Source organism: Lemur catta, chromosome 11 (assembly GCF_020740605.2).
Source record: "Lemur catta isolate mLemCat1 chromosome 11, mLemCat1.pri, whole genome shotgun sequence".
Lineage (NCBI taxonomy): Eukaryota > Metazoa > Chordata > Mammalia > Primates > Lemuridae > Lemur > Lemur catta.
The window spans coordinates 90,870,210-90,885,265 of NC_059138.1; the positions used below are offsets into that span (position 1 = coordinate 90,870,210).

Consider the following 15,056-nt stretch of genomic DNA (forward strand, 5'->3'; position numbering starts at 1 on the left):
TCATCACCCTGTCGCTTCTGGTGCCACCCCTGTGCCTGCGACACATTTGAGACGCCACCAGAGAGCCCACAGGACGCCCGAGTTACCTTTGAGGTGAGCCTGGCCGGGGCGCGGAAGCCGGTGTCGACGACGACCGCGTACAGCTCGCGGCCGGGCAGGGGCGCTCCGTGCAGAAAGATGAACCCCGTTTTCTTCATTTCGTAACAGTCTACTTGTCTGCTTTTAGCAATCAAAAATCCATAAAGAATCGTAAAAACCACAATAAAAATGCTGGGAAGGAGGTTTTCTGTGTGACTGTAAACAAAAAGAAAGATATAAACAGAATTATTCAAGGAAATAGACATTTTAGAAAAAACCGATCCCCCCTCTGCACGGGTGTGCACACACACACACACACACACACAGACACACAGACACACACACACACACAGACACACACACACACACAGACACACAGACACACACACACACACACAGAGACACACAGATACACACACAGACACACACACACACACACAGACACACACACAGACACACACACACAGACACACACACACACACAGAGACACACACACACACACACACACACACAGACACACACACACACACACACACACAGACACACACGCTGCTGGTCTCCGCTGGGATGTTCTCAAACACACCAGCTGCTGAGTCGAGAGGGCTTCTGACGGCACAGAGCCGTCCTGAGGTCCAGTGACCGGCACCCCTCCAGCATGGCCTCCGAGCCAGGGAGCTGTGCCGCGCTGGACCTGAGGCCTGTCACTCTGAAATACGGATGAGAACGCTGCCCTCGGTGCTGTGATACGGACTGAGCAATACAATGTATGTAAAATGCTCCCAACGTGCAAGTGCCACAGTGTCCCTGCCTCCCTCTCCTCCCAGCAGAACAAGGCTAGGCGGTGCTGAAGATGTTGTGGGGACCCCTCTGCTTCCCACCTGCGCCTGTGGGTGGTGCTGCTTATTCTCTACCTGCAGGCTCCACTCACCTGTTCCCACACACCACTCCTGGCGCTAGGAGAGAGCAGTGAACCCCCACAGACTCACGGAAGGACGTTCATATCCAATCGCTTGTGCTGGGACTCTGGACTAACACAGGGTGCTGCCTGGACCTGTCTTGCAGACCTTTGATGGGCTCTCAGAGGGCGGGCATTGGAGCCTGTGCTGCGTGGGGATGTCGCCCTCCCTGTCCCTGCCACAGTGCTCTGTGACCCCATCTGAGGGTGGGCTCTGCTCGTGGTGTCTTGCCTGGCGCTCTCCTTCCCTACCAGGATGGAGCCCATTCAGAGCTCCACCCCACCCTCAGCAGGGCGCTCACGGACGCCCAGCCCTGGCCTGTCCTTCTCACTCCTGGACCACTCCCTGGAAGCTCTCAGATCCTGGCCAGCAGTCCCAGACACCACTGCCCCCGTGTGACTTCAGATGTTGTCTCTGGACTTCCCGAGGGATGCTCCCCCATGATATTCCCCCACGCCAGTGGGACCAATGCTGCAGAAACCACGGGTGAGGCCACTGTCCTCCAAGCCCTGATCACCAGACGGCTGGTGACCTTCTCAGGGCCCTGCATCTGTTGCATTAGTAATTAACATCTTATTTACTAATTATCTGATATGCCAACTAGTCTAGAAAGTAACATTATCGATTAAATGATAAAGCAAGGAAGAGTTTTATATTACATGAATATAATGGAAAAAAAATTTAATACTTAATACCCCAGAAAATGCAGACTTTGCCTTAGATATTCATTCAACAAATATTTACTAGGTCCCTGCTATGGGTCAAGTGTTATATTCAATGTAGATGGACACTGATGAATTAGACAGAGAAGGTTCCTGCCCACATGAGCTTACACTCGATTTACCCATATTTCCGAATCTAAATATAGTCATTCCATGTAAAACAGTGGCTATGAAAATAGGGTAAATTTAAAATTTATTATCTAAAATGGGACACTTCTGAGAGAGAAAGCGGGAGCTATGGATAATTAGCCTGTAAGAATAAGCGTAACCCAGGACAGGCAAGTCAGGCAGTAACTTCACTGTAAACATTAACACAACCAATAATAACTGAACAAATTCACACTGAACTAAAGCCAAACTTAAAAGTAGAAAACTATGCTGACTTTCCTGTATTAGAAATTTCTTGTCAGTGAGTATAGACAGACAGTTGAATATAACATTCAACTATATAATAATTAAAAGACATTTACTAATACCCATATTTCAAAAAACAAAATGATAATAAGTAACATGGGTTTCAAACATCCATTGAACAATATATGGGCATTCTGAGTGGACAGTAAAACAAATAAAACAGTCTATGAAGTCTTGATTTAGAAAATAGAACTTACCTCTGTAACTCGGAAATGTCACTCACTTCAAAACTGGCATTTGGTCTTCTTCTTAGGACAGAGAATGCCGTGGCAAGGCGGTCATAGCTACGGGGGAAATGCTCATTAGAACCCAAGCTGTTTACATGTGATGGACACTGGTTAAAAGAGGTGCTAAAAGGGCCGGGTGGCTCACGCCTGTAATCCTAGCCCTCTGGGAGGCCGAGGCGGGTGGATCGCTCGAGGTCAGGAGTTCGAGACCAGCCTGAGCGACACCTATCTCTTCTAAAAATAGAAATAAGTTATCTGGACAACTAAAAATATATATAGAAAAAAAATTAGCCGGGCATGGTGGCACATGCCTGTAGTCCCAGCTACTCGGGAGGCTGAGGCAGGAGGATCACTTAAACCCAGGAGTCTGAGGTTGCTGTGAGCTAAAAGGAAGGACAAATGGTGCTAAAAGGAAGACAAATTATAATAATTATACCTTGATGATTTAGACTCAGTTTAAAGTATTCATCTAAAACCTACTTAGACACAAGGGACCCTTCTGATGTGCCATACATCCTCCTGTCTGAATGTTGGGGCAGGCAGCTCCCTCAAACACTGTCTGGAGTTGCTGGGTGTCGGGGCGTGTTGCAGATCCAGGACAGCCCCTCCAAGTGCAGCTGCAGCCTGAGACACGCAGGTCCCAATCACAGCCTAGCTGTGGACCGACCTCAGCAACTAGTCAAACTCTGTAAGCCTTTGCCTAAGTGTCAGTTGCTGGCATTACAAACCCCATCATTGGTAACTCCTACCCTGACAATCACTATAAATACTTTTTTTTCTTTTTAACTAAAATCTATCTCACCCTCATTATCTTGTGAGTGGGTCGCATATGTTATTCTTTTTTGTAACCCTGGCTCATAGAAAAGTGTCTAGCAGAGAGTGGTATATAATAGAGAATGAATGTTAATGCATTTATCAATAATTTAATATTGAAGCACAATATTGGGACATTGCCAGTAAGTTCAAATGTTCCTAGCTGTGGCTTAATATAAATTTAAGAGCATAACATAAGAAAAGCAATAAATAGCTATTAATATGAATTGCACTGACATGGTATGATCTGGGCCTATTTGCCTCCTGGCAGTCAAGGACAAAATACACTTTCTTATGGCTTAATTGCTCTTAAGAAGGAAATGACTATTTATATTTCTAAATATGCCTAATAATTGCTGATCTCTATCCTAATGAAAAGGTAAGGACAACAAAAATGAATGAACTGAGCCTCTCATAGAATTGTTAGTTTTCCAGCTAGATGATAAAGAATTTCTAATTTAATGACATGACTCATATTCCCAGAAATTCCTGAGAAGGCTGCTCATGTCCGTGTGGAGACTCTGCTTGCTCCAGGAAGGCCACCTTCGCAACTGGTGGGGGGAGGGCAGTCACCTCCGCAGATGAGGGGCTGGCAGGGCCTCAGGGGACAGTGGGGAGAGCAGAGGGCGCTGCCTGCCTGCACACTCAAAGGAGGTCAGCACCTTTACCATAACAGCACGATGGAGTCACCTATCACTCACCTATTGACTCATTTCTTCAACAGACGTTTACTAAACACCTACGACATGCCAGTCACCATGGGGATGGGCATAGGGGCAATCTACAAACCAGCTCCTGCTCCTCTGGAGCCACCCAGAGTGGGAGGACCATGGCCACAAAAGGCATAGGCTAGAGTGCCTTGGCTTTGGGAGGACAAGATTCAGGAAAGGCTCCAGGCTGGGCCACATGCAAAAGAAAATGTAGTCACTTACTAAAATCCCAGATTCTTTCTCAACAGTGTGTCTATACCTGCAGTTAACTTTTTCAGGAGAAGTTCCTGGTTGTGGGGAGAAACTTCCAGACTTCCATTCTCTCTTATCCCAAAACAGACATCGGATCCACTGGAAACGGACTGTATAGTTCACTGCCTTTGCTAAATATTTGTTTGGAGCTTTTCTGTCATAGTCAGCATCTAATAAGGATAAATAGCCTATGTTGGCATCTAAAAAGAGAAAAAAATAAATTAAAAATGCTAGCTGCAGTTTGCAGAAAGGCATACTGCATTCCAAACACAGACAGAGTAGTAGGCATGTGGGGACAAGGAGTAGGAGATGGACAAGAATTGAAAAGTGAATCAAATCCTGGCCATTTCTTATCCCTGGAGCATTTAAATTGTGGATTACATACTTCACCCAGTCAAAGCTCTCAGCTGCAGATTTTCATTTGGAAATGGCAGAGAATTGGGAAGGAAAACAGTGTTTCTAGGGCCCCCTATTTTCTAAGTCCCCCCAACACCCTGAACAGGTCACCCCATGGCCCCAGTGGGGATGGAGGAGGGTTGGGTCAGGTTCTCCAGGTGCTGCCCAAGCCCACTTCCTGTTTCTCCCCAGCTCCTCAGTCAGTCTGCCAAACCTCAGCATACCCTGAGTCTGAACCCACCTTGGAAAGGGCAACAAAATGAGCCATGTAGTTTTAGCCTATCATTGTTGGAAAATTTTTATGTTTAGAAGCAAAAGTGTTTAACATTTCAGTTACTTAAAATTTGCTCTTAAGATTTTTTAACAAATGGTGTTGGGACAATTATATATTAGCCCTTTGTATAATAAAAACATGGAATGAGATATACCTCATGCCATATGCAATAATAAACACCAAACAATCAGATAACTAAATGTAAAAGGAAAAACAAAACAAAACTGCACAAGTACTAAAAGAACACATGAATGACTTCATTTACAACCGGATGTAAGAAATGAATTTCTAACTATGGCTCTAAAAGTCACGCAAAAAATTGATAAATTTACTATTTTAAAAATAGTCCTAACATATAAAGAGCTTTAAAATCAAGAAACAGAAATCCTGAACAGACCAATAATGAGCAGTGAGATCAAAACAGTAATAAAAAAAATCTACCAACAAAAAATCCTGGATCAGACGGATTCACAGCCCAATTTTACCAGACCTACAAAGAAGAACTGGTACCTATTCTACAGAGGTTATTCCTAACATCAAGAAAGGGGGAATCTTCCCTAACTCATTCTATGAAGCCAATATCACCTTGATACCAAAGCCAGGAAAGGACACAATAAAAAAAGAAAACTACAGACCCTTATCCCTTATAAACATAGATGCAAAAATTCTCAACAAAATATTAGCAAACCAAAATTCAACAGCACATCAAAAAGATAATTCATCGTGATGAAGTGGGTTTCTCCCAGGAATGCAAGGATGGTTTAACATATGCAAATCAATAAATGTGATTGGCCACATAAACAAAATTAAAGACAAAGACCACAGGATCATCTCAATAGATGTAGAAGAAGCATTTGATAAAATTTAGCACCTCTTCATTATAAAAACCCTCAACAAAAAAGGCATAGAAGGGACATTCCTCAAAATAATAAAATCCTTTTATGACACAGCTAACATCATCCTGAGTGGGGAAAAGTTGAAAGCATTCACCCTAAGAACCAGAATTCTTAGCCAGAGCAATCAGGCAACAGAAAGAAATAAAGGGTATCCATATCCGGAAAGAAGAGGTCAAAATATCCCTGTTCACTGATAATATGATCTTATATATAGAAAACCCTAAAGACTTCACTAAAAGACTCCCATAATTGATAAATAAATTCAGCAAAGTCTCAGGTTATAAAATCAATGTACACAAATCAGTAGCATTTCTATATACTAATAACAGTCAAGTTGAGAGTCATATCAAGGACTCAATACCATTTACAATAGCTACAAAGAAAATAAAATATCTAAGAGTATATTTAACCAAGGAAGTGAAAGATTTCTATAAGAACTATAAAACACTGATGAAAGAAATCATAGATGACACAAACAAATGGAAAAAACATACCATGATCATAGATTGGTAGACTCAACATTGTTAAAATGTCCATACTACCCAAAGTGATTTACAATGCAATCATGATCAAAATACCAACATCATATTTCATAGATCTAGAAAAAATAATTCTACACTTCATTTGGAAACCCTCCTCCCCCCGCCACAACAAAAGTCAGAATATCCAAAGCAATCTTAAGCAAAAAGAAAAAATTTAGAAGCATCATATTACCTGACTTCAAATTATACTACAAAGCTATAGTAAACAAAACAGCATCTTTATTGGAACAGAATAGAAAACCCAGAAATAAAACCATCTACCTTCAATCAACTGATCTTTGACAAAGCAGACAACAATATACACTAGGGAAAAGTATTATTTATTCAATAAATAGTGCTGGGAAAACTGGACAACCACATGCAGAAGAATGAAACAGGACCCTTGTCTCTCATCATATATAAAACTTAATTCAAAATGAATAAAAGACTTAAATATAAGGCATGATACCATAAGAATTCTAGAAGAAAATGTAGGAAAAACTCTTCTAGATATTGACCTAGGCAAAGAATTTATGACTGGGAGCCCAAGGCAAATATAGCAATAACAAAAATAAATAAATGGGACTTATTTACATTAAAAAGCTTCTGCACAGCAAAGGAAATAATCAACAGAGTAAACAGACCACCTACAGAATGGGAGAAAATATTTGCAAACTATATATCTGACAAAGGGCTAATATCCAGAATCTACAAAGAACTCAAATCAGCAAGAAAAAAAAAACATTAAAAAGTAGGCAAAAGATATAAACATAAGCTTTTCCAAATAAGACAGACAAATGGCCAATAAACATACAAAAAAAGCTCAACATCACTAATCATCAGGGAAATGCAAATTAAAACCACATTGGGATACCACCTTACACCCGTCAGATGGTCATTATCAAAAAGTCAAAAATGCTGGCAGTGATGCAGAGAGAAAGGAACATTGATACACTGTAGGTGGGACTGCAAATCAGTACAACCTCTATGGAAAACAGTATAGAGATTCCTCAAAGAACTGAAGGTAGACCTACCATTTGATCCAACAATTCCACTACTAGGTATCTACCTAAAGGAAAAGAAGTCATTATATCAAAAAGACACCTGCACTTGAGTGTTTATTGCACTACAATTCATAATTGCAAAGATGTAGAATCAACCTAAGTGCCCATAAATTCATAAGTGAATAAAGAAAATGTAGTATTTATACACCACGGAGTATTCAGCCATAAAAAGGAATGAAATGATGTCCTTTGCAGCAATTTAGAGGGAACTGGAGACTGTTATCCTAAGTGAGGTACCTCAGGAATGGAAAAACAAACACCTCATGTACTCTTTAATAATTGGGAGCTGAACGATGGGCACACACAGGCACAAAGAGATGTAAAGGATATTGGAAACCAAGAAGCGAAGAAGATGGGAGGGTTGAAGGGTAAAAACTTACCTGTTGGGCACAATGAACACTATACTGGTGATGGGCACATGAAAAGCCCCAACTTAAGCATTATACAAGGTATCCAGGTAACAACATTTTAAAATTTTTAAATTCTCAGAGAAAATATAAAGAGCTATAAAAGGCATTTGGGGAGACTTCAAAGATTTAAATATGGACTGAAGAGTAGATATTCTTGAATTAATGTTGATTCTTTTTCATTTTAATAGTACTGAGTTCCTTAGGAGAATGCCCTTGTTTTTATGAGATGTATGTCAAAGTACTTAGGGGTGGAGTGTCACGGGGTCTGAACCTTTCTGTCCAATGGCTCATTCTCGCCCCACGAAGGCCTCCTGTACACACATGCACATGCACACAAATGCAGATAACATACGTGGCAAAAATGCCAACAAATGGTGAATCTTGATGAAATGGACACAAGTGTTTGTTGTACATATTTTTCTACTTTTCTGCCAACTTGAAATTGTAAAAATTATGGGAAAGAAACATTAAATACAACATTTTAAAAATTGTTATTGAGAATTTGAATTTGGTTAGCAATACAGTTTGACCCATTTTTAAAAGAAACAAACTGACTGGTTCTCGGAAGAAAATAATTATATCCTAGGGAAAAATGTAGAGCTGACAGGTCTGGTCCATTCAGCTGATAGTCGGACGCCAACCCTTCCTTTCAATGGCCACAGTTTGCTAGAAATCAGCGTAAGTCAGGTAGGTGTCTGATTAGTCCTGTGTGGGTCACTTTAGTACACTGAGCTTCAGTTTCTTGCTTTTGAGGGGAGGTCCCTGAGGCTTGGAAGCCTAAGCTACTGGGGCAGGGTGTTGTGAGGGGGCAAGCCCCAAATCTACCTCTGCAACTCCTGGCCGACACTCTGCCCTGCCATTGCATCTAAGGGGTCATGTTCTCTCTGTTCATACGTGAAATAAAGAGACGCCTTGAAAGTCCTGACTCAACTCCTGGGTCGGGGAGGCTCAGCTGAGGCTGGTTTGAGGGAAGAAATGGGGGGGGCGCTACAGGCACAGAGGACGGCGCGAGCAAAGGCAGAGCCTGGGGAAGCAGGAGACGGGGTTGGGAGACACGTACATATGTATCTAGGCCCACGCCCAGCATGCTTGTCCCCAGCACGCTGCAGAACAAGGACTGCAATTCCCTGTGAAGTGGCTTCTAAGTGTGTTAACTACTGTGGACCAGTTTGTATACAAGCAGGCATAGAAATGATTTTGATGTTTGCACCATGAATGAAGAAAAACACTGCTATGCATACGTATGTTATAGGGGATGTTTTCCTCGCATAAACAGAATTGAAAAGTAAGATATCTGGGCCACTAACCTTTCCGTGAAACAGCAGGTATATACATTTGCACAATTGGCTCATCCCAGAAGTAGATCCGTTTCACAAGAAAATCAGAGGGAGTAGGTTTCTCAGAGAATCTAGGGTATACAAACAAAGTAATAATGTCTCTTTTTTCTATCTTTCAAAGATTTTAGTTAAATCTCTCTCAAGATTTTAGTCAATTTGAGCAAAACATCCATTTCACTGCAAGGAGGTAGCCTGGGCTAAAAGGGGTCAATATGCATATTCTGAGGCACCACTTGGTCTTTTAATAAAAACTTCTATATAATACTTTCACCCCTCATTTCATTAAAAAATAAAAACTTCAGTGAAAACAAGAATAAGAATGACCATCACCATCTGTAGGAATGGAATAAAGAGCAGCAGCTCCCTGTGGTCAGGGCCCCACGGCAGGTGCCTATATTTGCATGTTTGTATTAACTCTTTACATAACCTGGTAACAGAAAAAGGGCAGTAAGCACAAAGTAGTTGGCTAAGAAATTTCTCAGAAGAGTTTTACCTTTTTGGTGTATGATTAAAAGAATTGAGTTAAAATTTAAACTCTGAGCAAATAGACACTTGCAGACATTGAATGGCTTAGCTCATCTGGCAGAATGAGAGTCCAGCCAACGACAGAGACTAAACCTCTTGCTAAGGGCTGTGTGGACAGCACCTGCGTAAGACACAGCCTTGCTCATGAGTACCCCGCAATCTAGCCGAGACACCCACCTGATCCATCAGGAGCAATCAAACAGCTAACACCTTCGTCAGACGGCCAGAATACATGGGACTCAGAGAAGAGAAACGACCAAGACTTTGCCCACGCAGACCTATCAGAAATTCTGCAAACTAATAGTTTCTACTAGCACTTTTAATGTATGATTCCAAAGAATCTTTTCAATATTCATTTATTTAGCCTTCTTATGTAATTTAGTTGTAAAATGGGGCCCACTCAAGTCTCATGAACTAAACATCCATGAGAAAGATGATTTATCAAGTTTCCTTAGATACATACATCTGAACACATTTTCTCCTTTTGGGAAAAGAAATAAATAAAAAAAATAAAAGAATTCTGGCTCAGCCTTATACTGGAGAGAATTAGATTTCTAAATAAGACCATATGTATTACTACTAGCAATTCAGATGTTTCTCACTCCAATAAATGTTAACAGGTAGGAATTCGATCTCAAAAACCAAAGCAAGGAAGCTTATTGTCTGAACAGCAGAATATATAACAATTTCTTTAGATAATGAGCTTCATTATTGCTTTAAAAACTATTTAATTCACTGATTTTTTTTCACAAAACATCCTTAAGGATGATACTTCTTGCTGCAATCTCATTCCCACTGTAACTATCACCACCAACACACCTTACTAGCAACATGATGGGAAATGCTCTAGTGATGGGCTTAGAAAATTCCATTTCTATCTGGAGAGATTCCTGGGGGTTTTCAGAAAGTCCAGTGAACTGATGGAAATTCACTTTATCCCGAAGCAATACAAATGTCGTTTTATTTCTCCTATGATCCTGCCATCAAAAGGAAAACAAGTTAAGCAAGCTTTGCCTTTGGAAAAGTAAATGCATTAAAAATCAGCCATCGTAGGCTAGCTAAATGAAGCAGAGGTAGCAGGGAAAGTCTCCTTACTGGGCTGTCTTCCTCCTCAAACTCCAGGGTCAGAGGTTTCCTCAACCACTGTCTGCTGATGGGCCTTCTGCTGGAGCAGTCGTAGAGGGTGAGGCGAACGACTCCACCAATCTTGGGAAACAAAGACCATCTCAGAACAATGACAGCAAACAGCAGACTTAAGTGAGAAAAGCAGGAAACCAAAGTATAACGGTGCTGCTGTTACAGTTATATAAAATTATGTACCTGGTATCAGAGGATATCATAGAAAAATATAAAACCAGTTTTACTAGTTAGGATGGCAGGATTGCCAATAATGCTTCATTTGTATTACTCATATTAAAAGTAATGACTTAAAAATTTTTTGAAGTATTTTTTGTTTTATATTTTGAAATCTTATACAAAAAATCTGATTTTAGGTAATCAGAAAGTTATAAAAAGATATACAGAAGGGTGAAGAATAGCTTGCCTATAATTCCATCACTCAGAGAGATCGTATTTGTGGATATCACATACTAAACTTTTTCTACAAGTTGACTACATACATACTAAGCAGATAATCATCCTCTATATTTCTTCCATAAAATCTTCCAGTCACTAAAATTCTCTGATTGACAATAATTTTAATTGGCTATAAATGAACTGTATCCCTATGTTGAACATTTAGGTATATTTCTATTTGGGTTATCATAAATAATATTATTTAAGTAAATAAGACGAAATATCCTGCTTTGAATAAATCTTTTCTCACAGGTGTGACAACAGGTGTGACAACATGGTTCAGGTTGTTGAACTCCTGACATATGGGGACAAAGTGCTTTCCGAAAGGTCATACCAAGTGACACCTTGGTTCACCCACTGCACCTCCACAAGCTGTCAGTATTTTTAAGTAATTGCACTTTTGTAAGTTAAAAACAATCATTTTAATTTCTATTTCTTTATTCCTTGTTATTTTGAATTATTTTCATATGCTGATTAGCCATTTCTATTTCCCTATTTTAAAAAAAGTAAATGCTTTAAAAGATGAGGATTTTTAACCAAAATAAGATATACTTCATGAATTTGCCCATTCCTTCATCAGACATTTACTGGGTGCCCAATGAGCCAGGAACTTGTGCCTGGGCTGGGGGTGCTGAGGTGCAGAAAATACTGAGAATCCTCACTGTCTGCCCTTCCAAACTCATGGCGACCCCAGGCTCATTCACAAAGCATCTGAACATGGAAGGTGAGGTGGATGTCTACAAAATTGCCAGGTGGCTGGGGCAATCCTCCCTGACTGCCCCATCCTAACATATCCCTGGTCCCCTCTTCTGCCCAACCTCCCAGGGAGCCGGGGGCCACCCTGCTGGATCAGTCCGGCTGTGCCTCTCAGGTGAGCAGGAAGGAAAAGAGGTGAGTGATGGTCCTCGGCAGTCCCTTCTCCAGCTTCATTCAAGTGACACTCAGTGTTTGCAGCATCACTTCACCACACACTAACCCACTAGAGCCTTTTGTTCTATGACGATGGCTTAGAAAGCTCCACAGGAAATGCTGAATGGGCCCAATGACCCAGGCACCAGGGAAACCTAGTTTTGCTAGGATTTTTCCAGAGAAACTGATCTTCCAAGAGAAGTGGAGACAGTAACATGTTCTAAGTGGCCCCTCTCTTGGAGCTGAAAAACAGGTGCAAATGTGCCAACCTCGTCTCTCTTTTTGTCACTGAAGCCCAATTACTGCAAATTCCACGTGGCAGGTCATCTGCCGTCATGTACCTGCCCAGGAGCTCGGCCCCCTGGATATGGGCTCTTCTTGAAGAGTATGAGCTGACTAATGTAGCACGGGCTCTGCGTTTCCGCCCCAGCAGGACTGTGCCCGGCAAGGTCACCAGGGACATGCACCCGGACGGAGCCCAGGCTCTGGTCGGAGCTCTGAAGGTTCTGATGAAGCAGCGTCTGGAACTCCATCTGCCCAGTGCTAACGTGGGTCAGAGAGAGACAGCCCTGAAACACAGCAGGGGAGTTGAATGTTTGCAACACAAATGGCCAAAGCGTCTGGAATCCAGACCGGGAGAGAGGGGAAAGACGATGGAAAAGATCCCCCATCGCAAGTTAGATTGGATTCGTTTGCCTGAGCAAAAATTTTGGTATAAGGATATGAATGGCAAATAACAGTAAAACACAAACCTGTTTTGTTTTGACATTTGTTCTGTGACATTTTATTCATTTTTTAGCAATTGCTGCGCTTCTTGGGGATTCTTAGCCCATCAAAAGGCAGTTCTAATACCATGATTATTTCTACAACATGGAGACCTGGCAGGAAACGTGAGCACAAGGCCTCAGGGCTGAGTGCTAGGTGGGCATGCGACAAATGTTTTTAAACATACCAATGAGTAATGACAGTTGTAATTACCATGTTCTGATAGGGTGTTCATTTACTTTCTAATTTCCCAAACATTACAGTAACTCAGTTAAATAAACCAGCAGGGCTGGATGAGAGGGGTGATAAATTGGCAGGACAGGAACAAAAGCCCATTAACTTACTGTTCTTGAAAGCATTGGCCATTTCCTAAGGTAAAAATTTAAAAAAATCTCTGAGACAATTTCTCAAAGATACTAGAGCAAAAATAAGTGAAATAAACTTTGGGATTTTTTTTTTAGCACTTATATATCAGCAGGGCTACTTTCAAAATTAATTCATGCAAGAAATCATTTGTATTAATTTACATCATTTCTCAAAAAACAGAAGGTATCCTGAGAAGCAGTTGTTTAGGAGTCAAATGTCCCAAATATCTCAAATGGAAATCTACCAAAACACAAGAGGATGAAACAGAAATGAAATTTCACTGGAAACATTACAATGCCATCATGAAACACTTAAAATTCAAAATGAAAATTTCCAAATACAGAACTGCTCCCCAGAATGATAAACATAGTACTTTAGGAGCTGATTCCGTTTTGAGAAGCAATTACAAATATAGGTTAGTGTCCCGGGAGAGGGAAACAGTATTTTTATGGGTGGAGAAAAAGCATGACTTACGAGCAATAAATCTGAGATGACGGTAATCGCCTCTTCCCGTAGAGAGCCCTCACTCCGCAAATTTTCTTGCTCAGAGACGTCCCAGACTCTGGACATGAGAAGGACGAGCTCCAGGCTCAGGTCCCTGTCAGCCACACACCTCCCTGACAACCAGCCTTGAGCAAAGAGCGCCCGGGAGTATTTGAGGATGAGAACCGCACTCTTAAAGCTGAGCTACATGGAACAAAGAGATGCAAGCAAAATGCTTCAGGCACATGATGCCTATATTCCAGCCTCTTTCATTATTACTGGGAATTAAAATTACTGAACTAGGGTCAAGAGAACTGAATGCAAGTCCAGTTTCATCTCTAGGTGATCACTGGCAACTTCCCAAGTAACAATTTGCTGTCTGATATTCAACTTCCTGACCCACAAAATGATCAAAGTAAAATAAATAGTCTCTAACAGCCTTTTATGCTGTAAGATGTTGCTTGGTTTGAACCCCAACAACCACATTGCAAATCCCTTCACAACCTGGCCCCAACCTCCCCCCTCAGCCTTCTCTCTCCCACCACCCACATGTGCTCTGCTCTCCAGCCATGCTGAGCCGCCTCCTGCTCCCAAGCCATTGTGGCTTCTCCTGATGCCTTCCACATTCCCAGACCTGCGGGATGTTTACCCTCTTTTGGCCTAGCAAAATCCTACTTTTCATTCTCTCTTTTTCTAAACTTGTAATATGGACTATTTCCAAATACACAAAAGTAAAGAGAATAGAATAGTAGTACAACATGCCCATCACCCAACTTTAACAATTATCACTCATGGGCAATATTTTTTCTTATGGTCCTTACTTGATATTTAAAACAATATTTAAAAGTAAATCTCAGATATTATTTTTATCCACACTTTACTATATAGTGTTGATAGATAACACTTTATTAGGTAGTGCTAAAAGCATGTTCACAACACCATTATCATATCTAACAAAATTATGATTCTTCCTACTTCTCCTTTTAAAACCAACTTCAAATGTCCACCAAAGTGAGCTACAGCACTGCTCATGTTTCTGCAGAATTTTGCCATTTTCCTAATCATAGGACTTAGTGTACTTATTGAAGTGTATCTGTTTCCACATTTGACTCCATTCATCAGTGCTTAAAAAACAAGGACCAAATCTTTTTCTTCTTTGTACCTTAGCAGCTCCTAGCAATTGCTCAATAAATACATGTACAATGAAATGAAATTAAGGTTATATTTTCTGTTAGCCATGCTTCTTTAACCAAAATGTGGCTTAGAAATACCTTTTAAAATAAAATTCTTACACCAACAATAAAATTAAACCAGTTTGGAAATACTTTAAACTACCATTAAAGGCCTTATACACAAGGTAAC

The 15,056-nt window shown here is 41.0% G+C and overlaps 1 protein-coding gene across 1 annotated transcript in view; it reads right to left on the reverse strand.

The window, feature by feature from the left end:
• The window catches only part of PKD1L1 (polycystin 1 like 1, transient receptor potential channel interacting), a 130,236-nt gene that overhangs the window by 50,000 nt on the left and 65,180 nt on the right, over positions 1-15,056 (reverse strand). The window contains exons 31-38 of the mRNA XM_045564209.1: positions 13,686-13,898; positions 12,422-12,649; positions 10,692-10,802; positions 10,416-10,573; positions 9,042-9,142; positions 4,181-4,373; positions 2,369-2,455; positions 87-294 (exon numbers count right to left, since the gene is read on the reverse strand). Of these exons, the coding sequence (XP_045420165.1) occupies positions 87-294; positions 2,369-2,455; positions 4,181-4,373; positions 9,042-9,142; positions 10,416-10,573; positions 10,692-10,802; positions 12,422-12,649; positions 13,686-13,898 (1,299 nt within the window). The remainder of the gene's footprint in view (positions 1-86; positions 295-2,368; positions 2,456-4,180; positions 4,374-9,041; positions 9,143-10,415; positions 10,574-10,691; positions 10,803-12,421; positions 12,650-13,685; positions 13,899-15,056) is intronic.